Source organism: Triturus cristatus, chromosome 7 (assembly GCF_964204655.1).
Source record: "Triturus cristatus chromosome 7, aTriCri1.1, whole genome shotgun sequence".
NCBI lineage: Eukaryota > Metazoa > Chordata > Amphibia > Caudata > Salamandridae > Triturus > Triturus cristatus.
The window spans coordinates 1,210,624,113-1,210,636,182 of NC_140590.1; the positions used below are offsets into that span (position 1 = coordinate 1,210,624,113).

General features: G+C 43.4%; 1 protein-coding gene across 3 annotated transcripts in view; it reads left to right on the forward strand.

Moving 5' to 3' along the window:
* LOC146811615 (zinc-binding protein A33-like) overlaps window positions 1-12,070 on the forward strand; it is a 234,887-nt gene that overhangs the window by 67,157 nt on the left and 155,660 nt on the right. For 2 of the 3 annotated variants that reach the window (XM_085614513.1, XM_085614514.1), the window contains exon 2: window positions 1,228-1,694. In XM_085614513.1, the coding sequence (XP_085470639.1) occupies window positions 1,230-1,694 (465 nt within the window). In that variant the 5' untranslated portion in view covers window positions 1,228-1,229. The remainder of the gene's footprint in view (window positions 1-1,227; window positions 1,695-12,070) is intronic. The other variant, XM_085614515.1, reaches the window with a different exon arrangement.

Genomic DNA, 12,070 nt, shown 5'->3' on the forward strand with positions numbered 1-12,070 from the left:
TAAGTGGGGGGGGGGTTGTGGTCAGTAACCTTCTACCCCATTCTTCCTGACTGCTGGTGATTCATAGAGTGTGTTCTCCTTATTTTCACTGCAGGGACCACGGGGTGCATACAGTGGAGTCCCCGAGCCTGACAGAAGTCTGTTACCTGTCCACTGCGAGTGAATTGCTGGTTTACCTTTCTTGTTTCTTTTGTCCCTTTTTTCCCTTCCCCTGTTGGGGAGTGGTCCGGCGAGGGTACTGTTTATATACTCCCGGGCGGCTCCGCTGTGGGGGCAGGGTTCTCTTTCATCTTTCATCGCTCCTGCTGTATCCGGCTTGAAGGTTAGTGGTAATCTGCTGACAGTCTGACAGTCGCAGCTCAGAAGATCATCGCATCGCCGCTATGGTCGTCGGGCGTGCCCGCATCGCATCAATGTTGTTGCATTGTAAGCAAGACGCCATTTTGTCTCATCGCACCGGAGAGAAGTATTGCATCGAGGCGTCATCTTGTTGCATCGTACCTGAGAGCAGTAAGAAACCGACGCATCAACTCCCGACATAGTAAGGAAGCGAGTATCAACTCCCCTGCGCAGAAGTAAGGTGCCGACGCATCCACTTCCCTGAGTGTAAGGAACCGACGCATCACCTTCCCTGCGACCCTTTTGTTTGCTTTGCATTACACATCCAAGGTACTTTGAGAGTAAAGTGTCGCATCTACAGAGAACTGAGCTCTTTCCTACCATTTGAAAGTCTATTTTTGAGTACAGTATTGTGGATTTTTGTCGTTTGGTCTTGCGTTAAGTCTATATAAAAGTACGTATTCTTATAATACAACCTGTGTGCTGTCCATCTGTAGGATTGTCACTGTATTACTGTATGCGTTCACAAATGCTTTACACACTGCCTCTGAGATAAGCCTGCCTGCTCGTGCCAAGCTACCAAGTGTGTGTGCAGGGGTTATTTTAGGAGTGTAGCCCCTTACCTGACTAGACGCAAGGGTCCTTATTTGGTCAAAGGTACCTACCTCTGCCAACTAGAGACCCCCAAATCTAACAGCTACTCCATTAGTTCTATATGTTGAACGTTCCTCATTCTGGTGTCTGCCCCACTCTGTTGAAGTATTTTATTAAAACCGGAATGTTAAACAAAATCTGCGAATGAGCACTGGATTTTCAGCTTTATATAATTATTTGCTTTTATAATACCGCTGCTTTTGTCATATAATTAGTTTTGTTGCATTCTTGTAGCAATGGAAGAAGAAAACGAAGCAAAGGAGCCACAAAGGGCTGTTACTGTGGGCTCTGCCGTCCATGTCGATGACCTCACAGAGGAGCTGACGTGCTCCATCTGCCTGGAGCTCTTCCGGGACCCCGTCATTCTGCAGTGTGGACACAACTTCTGCCGCGTCTGCATTGATGGCTCCTGTGAAGGCCAGGGGAGCAGCTCCTGTCCAATCTGCAGAGCTGAGTTCGAATCAGGAAGCTACACTCCAATTGCGGCTCTTGCCAACCTGGTGGAAAGAGTGAGTGGGGCAATCATAGACGTTAAAGGGTGTGGAGAGCAGTGCAGCAAGAAGCAGTGTGAGGCCCACCAGGAGAAACTGAAGCTTTTTTGTAAGGACGATGGAGTCCTGGCTTGTGTCATCTGCCGGTATGCGCTCAAGCACGCCAACCATAGCTTCCTGCCCATCCAAGACGCAGTGAGTATGTATAGGGTAAGTGTACATTTGTCGGTCAGATGCCTCATCTCAAGGAACATGGCTGGCATTTTCAAAAATATAGTTTTCTTACATATTTAGTTCGTTAGGCATAAGATGTTGCACCAGGAGCAGATATTGTCAGTCGTGTCTTCTGTGGTTTGGCAACCACCAGGACCTCATTCTGACTTGACACATTTGTGTTGAGCTGAATGTAATGACAGATATATACTGGGGAAAGCAAAGACCCTACACATTTTCCTTCTCCACCACAAAGCATACTGAGGGAAGGGAAAATCACCTCTCATTTATAGACCGAGAAACTGAGAAGTCGAGGAGCAACACTCGTCTAAATCCTAAAAATACCAACACACAAATACCTAAAACGTCAATCTGCACATTTCATCTCCTTATCTGATTCCACATCACCATTCCTGGAGCTGAGGGTGTAGTAGACACATGCAGAAGAAAGCTCCAAGCTGATACCTATTGCACAAAACTTTCCATCACATATCCTGGACTGGCAAGTATTTTCCGTGGCACTTCATGTCTGTTTCCAGGAAAACAAGCCGTTCATGTATGCCACACCAGCAGTCACATCATCACTGTGATGTCGTACATTGTGACTTCAGCACGCCTGCTGAACTTAATGACCACACAAGCTCTCATTCTCTTGCACTCTCTAAGTCGCCGACAAACATGGTCTCACACATACTCTCTTCAGATACCTCCGTCCTTTACAATATCACTTGCATTGACGAAAAAACCCAATACACTGCTGTGGTATCCTGGAGGCTATAGTGAAAGACCATAATGCTTTATTAGCTTTGGTTGAAATCTGGAATGGTCTAGCCCCATAAACTGCCTCCTTGACAATGGAGGCATTGTGGAAACACCTTTTTTTGAGGAAGAACGTAAATTTGGCATCAGCCATGCCTGGCAGATCAAGATGCCGCTTTTAGGCAATTGACCAGTGAGAGATGTGCAAAACCTTTACAAGATGTATTCTGTCAGAAGTCTGTAAAGAAGAATCATATCTTCAAACTTCTCTTGAGTCTTGTGTAGTTTCCTTTTGGTCTTCCAGATAGATGAAGTGCGTTCCTGATGGTGTTGAAATTAACATGCATGTTTCTATCATGGAAGCTTTTGTACCTATTCTGATGAATTTCAACTAAACTCTATGACAGGGATTCAATTCTGGAGTGCTTTGTGAAATTTGCACAGACTCTTGAACTCAGATTGGTGATGGAAACTTCTAATCGCCGATACCTCACATAATGAATATTCCCCTGGCGTCACAGTGGATCGGAAACTTTAAAACCGTACCCCTGCGAACAGGTAGGTGCAGTCATGTTGCTCCTTACAACCATCATTCTGCTCTAGAAGTGACGCATATCAGCACCACTCACGCACACTGACGTCAGTTCCTTTCTTTCCATGGCTTCAGATGTGAATCTAAAGGTACGCCTCAGTCTTTTTTTAGACTTCCAAATAAAATAAAAATTGTCAGAAATTTTCCATTGTGTTAGGGAAATATGTCCCTTCCCTAGACAAAAGGGTTCAACCCAGGTAGGGACTGTTGTAAAGAGATGTCTGTGACAGACCCTCACAAGACTTGCCTGTGGTGCTTGGGGTCAGAACAAAACTCCAGGGACTGAAATGACTGTGGCCAGATGAATCCGAAGGCCATACGGGACCATGAGGTGAAACTCTTCTTCACCAAACATCGGAAGACACCATGCCATGACTGGTTGAAGTTGAAAGGAAGGTTCCATTCCTGCTTCCAAAGTCGTTCTGTGGCAGACCTTTGTGGTGGTCAAAGTCTAGAGGTAAATCCAAAAAGAAGCGAAAGAAATCCAAGTGGAATTGTCGCTTTCTCGGTACCACCCAGTCTTGCTCCCGATCTCTTGAGGAGCCAATTCCGAGTCTGATCTCAAAGCACCCCGAATTTACAGGTCCGTCGGCGATGCTGCTCCAAGTAGAGGCCTTTAGGAAGCCCTTTCAGCATATCTTTGGCACTTGACACTTTACCAGTTGTCTCTGGTACGCCTTGATGTCCCAAGGATCTGCAGAGCTCTACGGGTCGGTCCTTGTCTTGTTCCTCATCCTAGCCCTGCAACAGAGGAAAGTGCTTGCTTAGCTATTCTTATGCAGAGGCTGGCATGGTTTCTTGACTTACAACTTCCTACTATGGAGATAAACAATAACGTCCGTTCAGAGGTTCACCAGCCTACCTCGGCACCTACCAAACTTCTCTTGTCATTTTAATGAGGCCATCAAAAATACCCTCTGAGGCAAAACCATGCTCTGAACCTCCCGGTAGCAAGCAGGTTGCTTGTTACTTTAGACCAGCACCACGCAACCCTGATTTTCTCACACAGCATCCCACGTTGGAGAGTTTGCCGGTTCAGGCATATACTAGAAAAGTGAATGCTAACACTTTCCCTTCCACTCCACCTGACCATGAGTACAAAAGAATAGAGACTTCTGACAAGCGTATGTTATCTTCTACAAGACTTGCTTTGCTTTCTGCCGACACCAGTTGTCTCCTCGGTTGCGACACCTGTGTGTTGTGGGACAAGGTTCCTCTACCAGTAATTCCAGATTATCTCCGTGCACCTCAACACAACAAATCCAGGATGGGCGTGATGCAGTTCGTGATCCACTCTGGCTTTGACATGACTGGTTGCTAAGGTCCAGTGATCAGCACAAGTGTGGTGCTCAAGTACCATGCCTCAATTAGGTCTCAAGGCTTCTCTGGGGCTATCAAGGCATCCCTAATGGATATGCTTTTTTGGCGAAAAAAGCAGATTCTACCTTGGAACGTTTTAAAGAGAGTCGGGCCATTACACGTTCCTTGGGTTTCTCTGCACCCACCAGACAATTTCATCAGCAATTTCACCCCTGTGAGGATTCGCTAGGGGCCTTCATTCCTGCCAACGTTAGACCTTGCCACCTGCTCAGCAAGCTCACAAGCCTTTTCAGGGCAGTGGCCATGGTTTGCAAAAAGAATACCCTGGGCATCAAGGACAATCTGCAGCTCAGTCCCCTGCCCCTCCAGCAACTGCAGCACACAACCTCTTTTGTGTGTACTTTCTGACATATAGACACCCTGCCAGAGGTAGGATCCGTCATTTCCTCCAGGGGTGGCAAGCTGTCATTTCAGACAACTGGCATCTCCAAATTGTTCAGTGGGACTATGCCCTCTTTATTCTTTCTACCCGGCTGCACTTTCCACCACCATCAGGGTGGCTGATGGATGACCACATGTCTGTCTTATAGGAGGAAGTGCTGGGGCTTTTGGCCAAAGGGGCCATAGAGTGTGTCCCGGCCTTGGAAGTAGGAACTGGGTGTTGCTCCCATCTCTTCCTTGTACCAGAGACCTTCGTCCTTTTTTAGATCTTCGCCTTTTCAACTCCTTGCGAAAGGACAAAATTCAAGATGCTCACGATTGACTGAATGGTAGCATTGGATCTGCCTGCAGGATGCTTATTTCATATCCACGTCTTGCAGGCCCACAGCCACTGTCTGCTGCTCACAGTGGGCTAGGAGCATTTACAGCTTGCAGTGCTCCCTTTTGGCCTCACCAGTGCCCCTCTGGTGTTCATGAAAGTGATAGTGGCGGTCACAGCATACATTTGGGAGTTTCAGTCTTCCCCTACTTCAACAACTGGCCGTTACAGGCAGGCTCGCCCCAGGCGGTGGTAGATGATGGAGAATCTCCTAACATAATTTGGATTCACTATCAATGTGCCAAAGTCACACCTGACTCCTTCACAGCCGCTTCCATATATCTGAGAAAATCTGGATTCTGTACAATATTATGCCTTTCCCCCGGAGCAGAGTCCAGCATATTTCGGTAATGATCCAGATTTTCCAGCTTCTATTTTTTATATCTGTGCGGATGACTCTGAGGCTACTGGAACTACTGGCCTCCTGTATCCTGTTCTTGAAACATGCCAGATTGCATATGCAGGCTCCACATGGGATCTGATGTTCTAGTGGGCACTTTACCTGTGAAATCTGTCAGATTGTATCCAGATTTTGGAGGAGACAGCAAAAGATCTGCAGCATTGGCTTCCAGACCGTGATTGGATCAGTGGTAGACCCCTCTCTTTACCCCACCTATATTTAACAGTAGTGATGGATGCATCATTTCCAGGCCGGGTTGGCAGTCTGGGGGAGGTGGAGATCAAAGGAATTTTGCCTCTGGCAGAAAGCCGGATACACATCAATTTGTTGGAGTTGAGGGCGATTCGCTTGATGTGGACGGCCTTTCTGCCCACTATCAGATGAAGGCAGGGACAGTTGCTCACGGAGAACACCACTACATGTGGTAAAGCAACAGACCAGGCAGCGAAGGGTCTTATGGTTACCGGATCAGCCCTCCCTGTTTAAGTAACCAGTTGTGACCTGTTTCCTAAAAGGACTCCAACATATGTTCCCCCCTTCACTATGCCCCAGTGGGACCTTCATTTGGATCTAACATTTGTTATGTGTACGCCCTTCGAGCCCATGCACAGTTGCCCTCTGCATCTCTTGACCATTAAAATAGTCTTCTTAGTGGCTATTACATCGGTCAGGTGGGTTAGTGAGCTTCAGGCACTCTCTGTGCTCCCTCCTTACACTGACTTCTTCCCACACAAACTGGTTCTCCGCACCTTTGCTTCTTTCCTACAGAAGGTGACATTGCCTTTCTATGTCGGCTAGAGCATCACTCTGCTTACCTTCTTTGCTCACCTCATCCTTCTAAAGAGAAGGAGAGGTTCCATCGCCTGGACCCAAAAAGTACATTGTAGTTCTACATTGATTGCACCAAAGAACACCTGTTCTCTGCATTAAGATCTGCTATGCACTGGCCAAGAAGCAACACCTTGGGGGCTTGCAGGCTTATTCCACCAGAGCAAAGACTGAGACTACTGTGTTAGCTTGTGGAGTCCCTATCCTGGACATCTGTCAGGCTGCTACGTGGGCATCTCTGCACACGTTTACCAAACACTACTGACTCGACAGTCCAGTCTGTTGTGACAGACTGTTTGCTCATTTGGTCCTCTAGGACTTCTTGGTCTAATCTGTTTGCAGCCCCCCCCTGGTGAGGTACTGATTAACTATTCATTCAAAGGTAAGGATTTTTCGACTAAAAGTCTATCAGATGAGCAAATTACTTACCTTTGGTCATGCCTTATCTGATAGAGAGTCTAGCTAGCTGCAGATTCCTTACTGATCCTACCATACAGCTCGCTTCTGCGAACAGATTTTTTTTTTAATGTTTAAAGGGTTCCTGTTGGTCTTAGTCTCTGCGCAGTAGTTAATCAGCATTCTAATGTGGCTCTGTGCTTCGGATGAGAAAATCTCCCGAAAAGAAACTGGTGTCAGCATGCTAGGGTGGTGTCTATATAGGTACTACGCACGTTACAACCGGTGCTGCCGACGTGGAGCTAATCGACACCACCTACCGGTGCGCAGTTACTGCTAAAAAATGTCTGTATTCAGTCTGATGACTGGGGAATATTCTAAGGTAAGGAATCTGTGTCTAGATAGTCCCTGCCAGATAATGCATTACCAAAGGTAAGTAACTTGTTCTTTTCATTTCTCTTGAAGTTGGCTTGTGGTTTTTCAGAGATAATAGGGTCACTTTTGACTCTTCAACACTTATTTTGGCAGGTCTTGCCAGCGTCTTTTCAATTTTCGGGAGCCAGGAAGGGTTTGCTGGTTGTGTATTTTTCCAGTTTGAAGGAGGCGAAGAAGGAGACTTGTGTGAGGGCATTACTCTGGGTTCTGTGACATTCAATTATTATTGGGCAGTATATAATGTGATTACTGCGGATTTCCTCTTGTGTCATAGAGCATTTCAATTGAATAACAGAGCTACTCAATTCCATATGCTTACTCTTACTTGAATTATATTTCGATCTTCTAGCTTAAATACAAGAAACATATCTCCGTACCAAGGAGTCCAATAAACTCAAGCAAAAATGGATAGGAGAGGGTCTATTTTCGAAAGCCTAAAAGAAAAAAAAAATGTGATATTGCAATTTTAATAAATTTAAAAAATCTGACTTCAGGATGATTCCTCTGATTCAGAGGCAAGATACATAAAAGGCATACTTCAGTTAGTGACAGAATTCACGCCATACTCAATATATTTTCACTAGCATAGGAGGATCACTGATTTTAGAATTAAATATAAGATATCATTAGAAACAGTACAACAAATATCAACTTGATTGTGGTAGTGACTGTAATCTGTTTGTTGATCCTATATTGGATCATAAATCAAGCTCATCTCGAACAAGTTCCAGACAAAACGTTTCACTCTTACAAAAAACTGTTTCGAACACTTATGCAAAACTTTACAAAATAATTTTCAGTACAATTGAGATTCCAGATTTGTCCCCAGATCCTATACAGGATTCCTTCAAAGTCATACTCTGTGGGGAAATCAAAATCCCGGGTGACAAGTAGAGAAGACTGGGGGGAAAAAAAAAACTAACAACAAAATAGAAAAACCTGTTTATTCCAAGTAAGGATCCAGCAACACTCTGACACCTTATTAATCTGAAGGCTGAATACAACAAGAAATGTTCCACATGCCACGCTACATCTTGCTAATGAGCAAAGTAAAATATCAAACAACTGGAAACATAAGCAACAGTCTGTTAGCTAACTTCCTTAAGACCAAAAAAGAGAAAACAAAAAATAAGTTCTGCCGACGACCAAAAATGGTGTCAGGGTCATAAGAGCATTTTAAAATTATTTTTACAAAGGCCCATATTCGAGGGAAACACAACCATCAGCTAATTATTTCAAAATATATTTTGAGAACAGTTACACCAAATCACTTTCCAAACTAGACTTGGCCTCACTAGAAGCAACCCTATCATAAAGGGAAATTGCTATGGCAATTAAAACCTTGGAAAAGTGAAAGTTATGTCCCCTTAAGGACTTTCTATCAACAATTCACTAAAGAATTACCACCAAGACTCCCGTTTATGTATCTATTGGATACATAACAAGACCACCACTAGGTTGGTTTACAGACATGACCATCAGTGGAAAAGCTCTACAGTACACCAAAAACTTGAGCCCTGTCTCCTTAGTAAATACAGATAGTAAGATCTTCCCAAAAATCCTTACCTCTTGTCAGGGACCTATTATTCCGCAGTCAACTAAAGCAGAGAAGAGAGGCTTTGTTAAAGGGAGGTTATCGGCTTACAACACAACACTTCTTGCAAACATCATAGCCTCTGCTGAAGAAAGGTGAGACAATATTGTGCAGTTGTACTTAATGCTGAGAAGGTATTTCACCAACTCAAATGGTCACAGTTTTTTGAAGCACTCTATCTGCATGCTACCACAAACTTTGCCACCTAAGTTAAAGTGCTTTACAACAAACCAAAAGCAAACCTACTAGTCGGTGCCACAGTTTCTGCCAAGATTAAGGCACAAGACATGGTTGCCATTATCTGTTACTTTTCATATTGACTTTAGACCCTTGCTAGGGAAAATAAAAACAAACAATAAGGTGTGCAAGATAACAATTGGTTCAATTAATACAAAATTGCAGTGTATGTGAATTACTTTTGCTGCTTATAGATGACCCAGAAAATCCCATTCCACACCTAACTTAGGAACTATCTTCATATGCCAAGGTATTTGGCTACAAGCTTGAAGAGGATAAATCAGAAGTCCCTCCACGTTCTAAAATATTTTAAAAACCCCACATTACACACTATAAATTCAAATGGAATCCCACAACTATTATAAATTGTATCTCTCTTTCACAAACAACCTGCCTGTCATTCCAAACAAAATGCAATCTAAAAGATTAGAAGAAATAAAACAAAAGGCACTGATGTAGTCCCGTCTAAACCCTTCATTGTGTCACAGACTTGGTACTTTCAAATCAATTATCCTATCCAAAATACAGTTCCCAATGGAATGCTACCCCTACCTTTTACACCATCCATTATCAAAGTACTAAACGAAATATTGAATATTTTGTTATGGAAAAGGAAATACCCAAATATTTGATTACAGAAACTACATAAGGAAAAAAGTGAGAGGGTATCAAGCATACCAATGTTTTATGAGGTTATCCCAAGCATTCAATGGCTGTATGAATTGACCCCTCAACACCCCATGGGTCAAGCTATAATCGTCTCTTGCTGAACCTCTCCCACTGTCTTCACGTCCAGAAAAATTACTGCAAACTTTCCACTTTAATGACAACAATCGTCCACAAACAATCATTAATAATTAAAACAAAGAAGGATAGCCAAATATGACTCCTCATCATCAAACTTTATTCCACTGAAATTTCGGTCATAAAAGCACAGGGCATAAATAACGTAAACATATTTAAAATGATCATGAAAATACAGTATACAGAAATAAACCATAAAACTACTCTACACATTCAAAGAGCATATCTCCATAGTTCATAGTCATTATATATCTGAGGATTGGCCATATCAAATTTGATAAAATTAATTACAGCAATAATCATTATGTATCTGGTGCTTGGCCATATCTCTCCATGTAGCTATGGTACATTTGATCAAATTAATCATGGCAAGATAAGTTTGTGGGGTATCCAGTGTTTGGCGCATATTAAAAGTTGTCCTATATTGTTTACAGTTTGCTGCACTGAGAACTGGGTCCAGGAAACGCTTCCTATGAGAAGAGTACAGATTACAGAACTGCGTAAAGTACAGAGTGTTTTGTTTGACAGCTGGGTGGAAGGGACAATGAGGGAGATTAGGGAAACGGGACTCCTGACAGGGGAACCCTACAATGAAATTAAATTAAAGCGAATCTTGGTGAGATCAAATCTATACTCTCCATTATGGGTAAGTGACAGATAAAACTTCAAACCCAATGAGGGTTTGATGGGAAGATAGTTTAGAGCTGTCTGAGATTGATAAAAATCTCTCTGGCGGCCTGATTTTTCCAATTGTAAAACAGCTCTTTCATCGGTATTGGATGCTCTGAAAAATCATGGACCACATACCAGAGAAGGCCCAGAGAACCGTTCTACAAGAGCTGGTGGTTTCGCTCTTTGACTACGGAAACTCTCTCTTCCTGGGGTCACCTAAATACGTACTGAACAGACTACAGCAGCCAGACTACTCCGAAACACACCAAGACACGAATCTGCGCGAAATGCCCTGAAATTGTTGCTCTGGTTGCTGGTGGAGGCCAGGATCAAGTTTAAAATATTATGTATAGCACACAGGGACTTAAAGGGAAAAGGACCAACCTTACTAAAAACATTGATCACACCCTACACACCAGAAAGAGCCCTGAGATCCTTCTCAGAACACCTGGCCAAAACCACCAAGATCAGGAGATCTAGATGGGGAGGAACATCTTTTACGCACTTGGTGCCGATACTATGGAATTCGATGCCAGTAGATCTAAGACTAACCATCGAGCAATTGGCCTTAAGAAAGAAACTAAAAACCTGGCTTTTCCCAGGCTGAGGCCCGGCTTACGCTCACTCCTGCTCCATAGCGCTGGGAAGCCCTCGGGCAGCTACGTGCTCTATAAGACCTATAAACATAAACATATTTTGATGCCACTTGTGATAGTGTCTGGATTTATGTAGTACCCCCTCAATTCACAAGATCTTAAAAATTGATTTGACATATTTCAGCCAGGGGATAGCCCATCGTTGTCCAAACGGAGGCAGACTAGGATGATCTCCCTTGTAAGAGTAGCTTCAGGGGTCAACCAGATTCTTGTACATAGAAGTAGTGGGCACATTTTATTTCTGTCCTTTATATAATCGGCACCAAGTTCCATATGGCACGCTATAGTAGAAAGCGACTCTGATGCTTCCCATAGATTAAGCAAGAATTTATTTTCAGTTGTATGGAGAGAAACATTATTTTTTGTAACCCCACACTCCTCCGTAGGTTGCTAACATAACACATTTAGAATTATAAATTGCAGACAGTTCCTTTACTGGTTTTGGACCCAACCTTCAAGCAAAATTTGAAACTTAATCACTCGATCTCTGAAAGTGGAGGGAGCGTGATCTAAATAAAAATCCCAACTCCTTTTAGAATCAATTCAATTCCTGAATAAGTAAAACTATTTACTTTGGCTATCTCAGTGGTGCCTAATTGGAATTTCATGGTTCTTGTTCTTTTAAAGGCCCACCATCATGACGAAGGATTTACTTCAGTTTGTTTTTAAACTAGTAATATCCATGAAATGTTTCAACCCGTCTAATAGGGTTTGCGACCTCATAGCTGTTCGTGCGTTCAGCACAGCATCATTTGCATAGAACAGGAATTGACAGATCCTTAAATGTGGGTAGATCTTTTCCTATACCACAAAGCGATTCCTTCTAGCCATTTATATAAATTAAGAACCGCAGAGGGGCC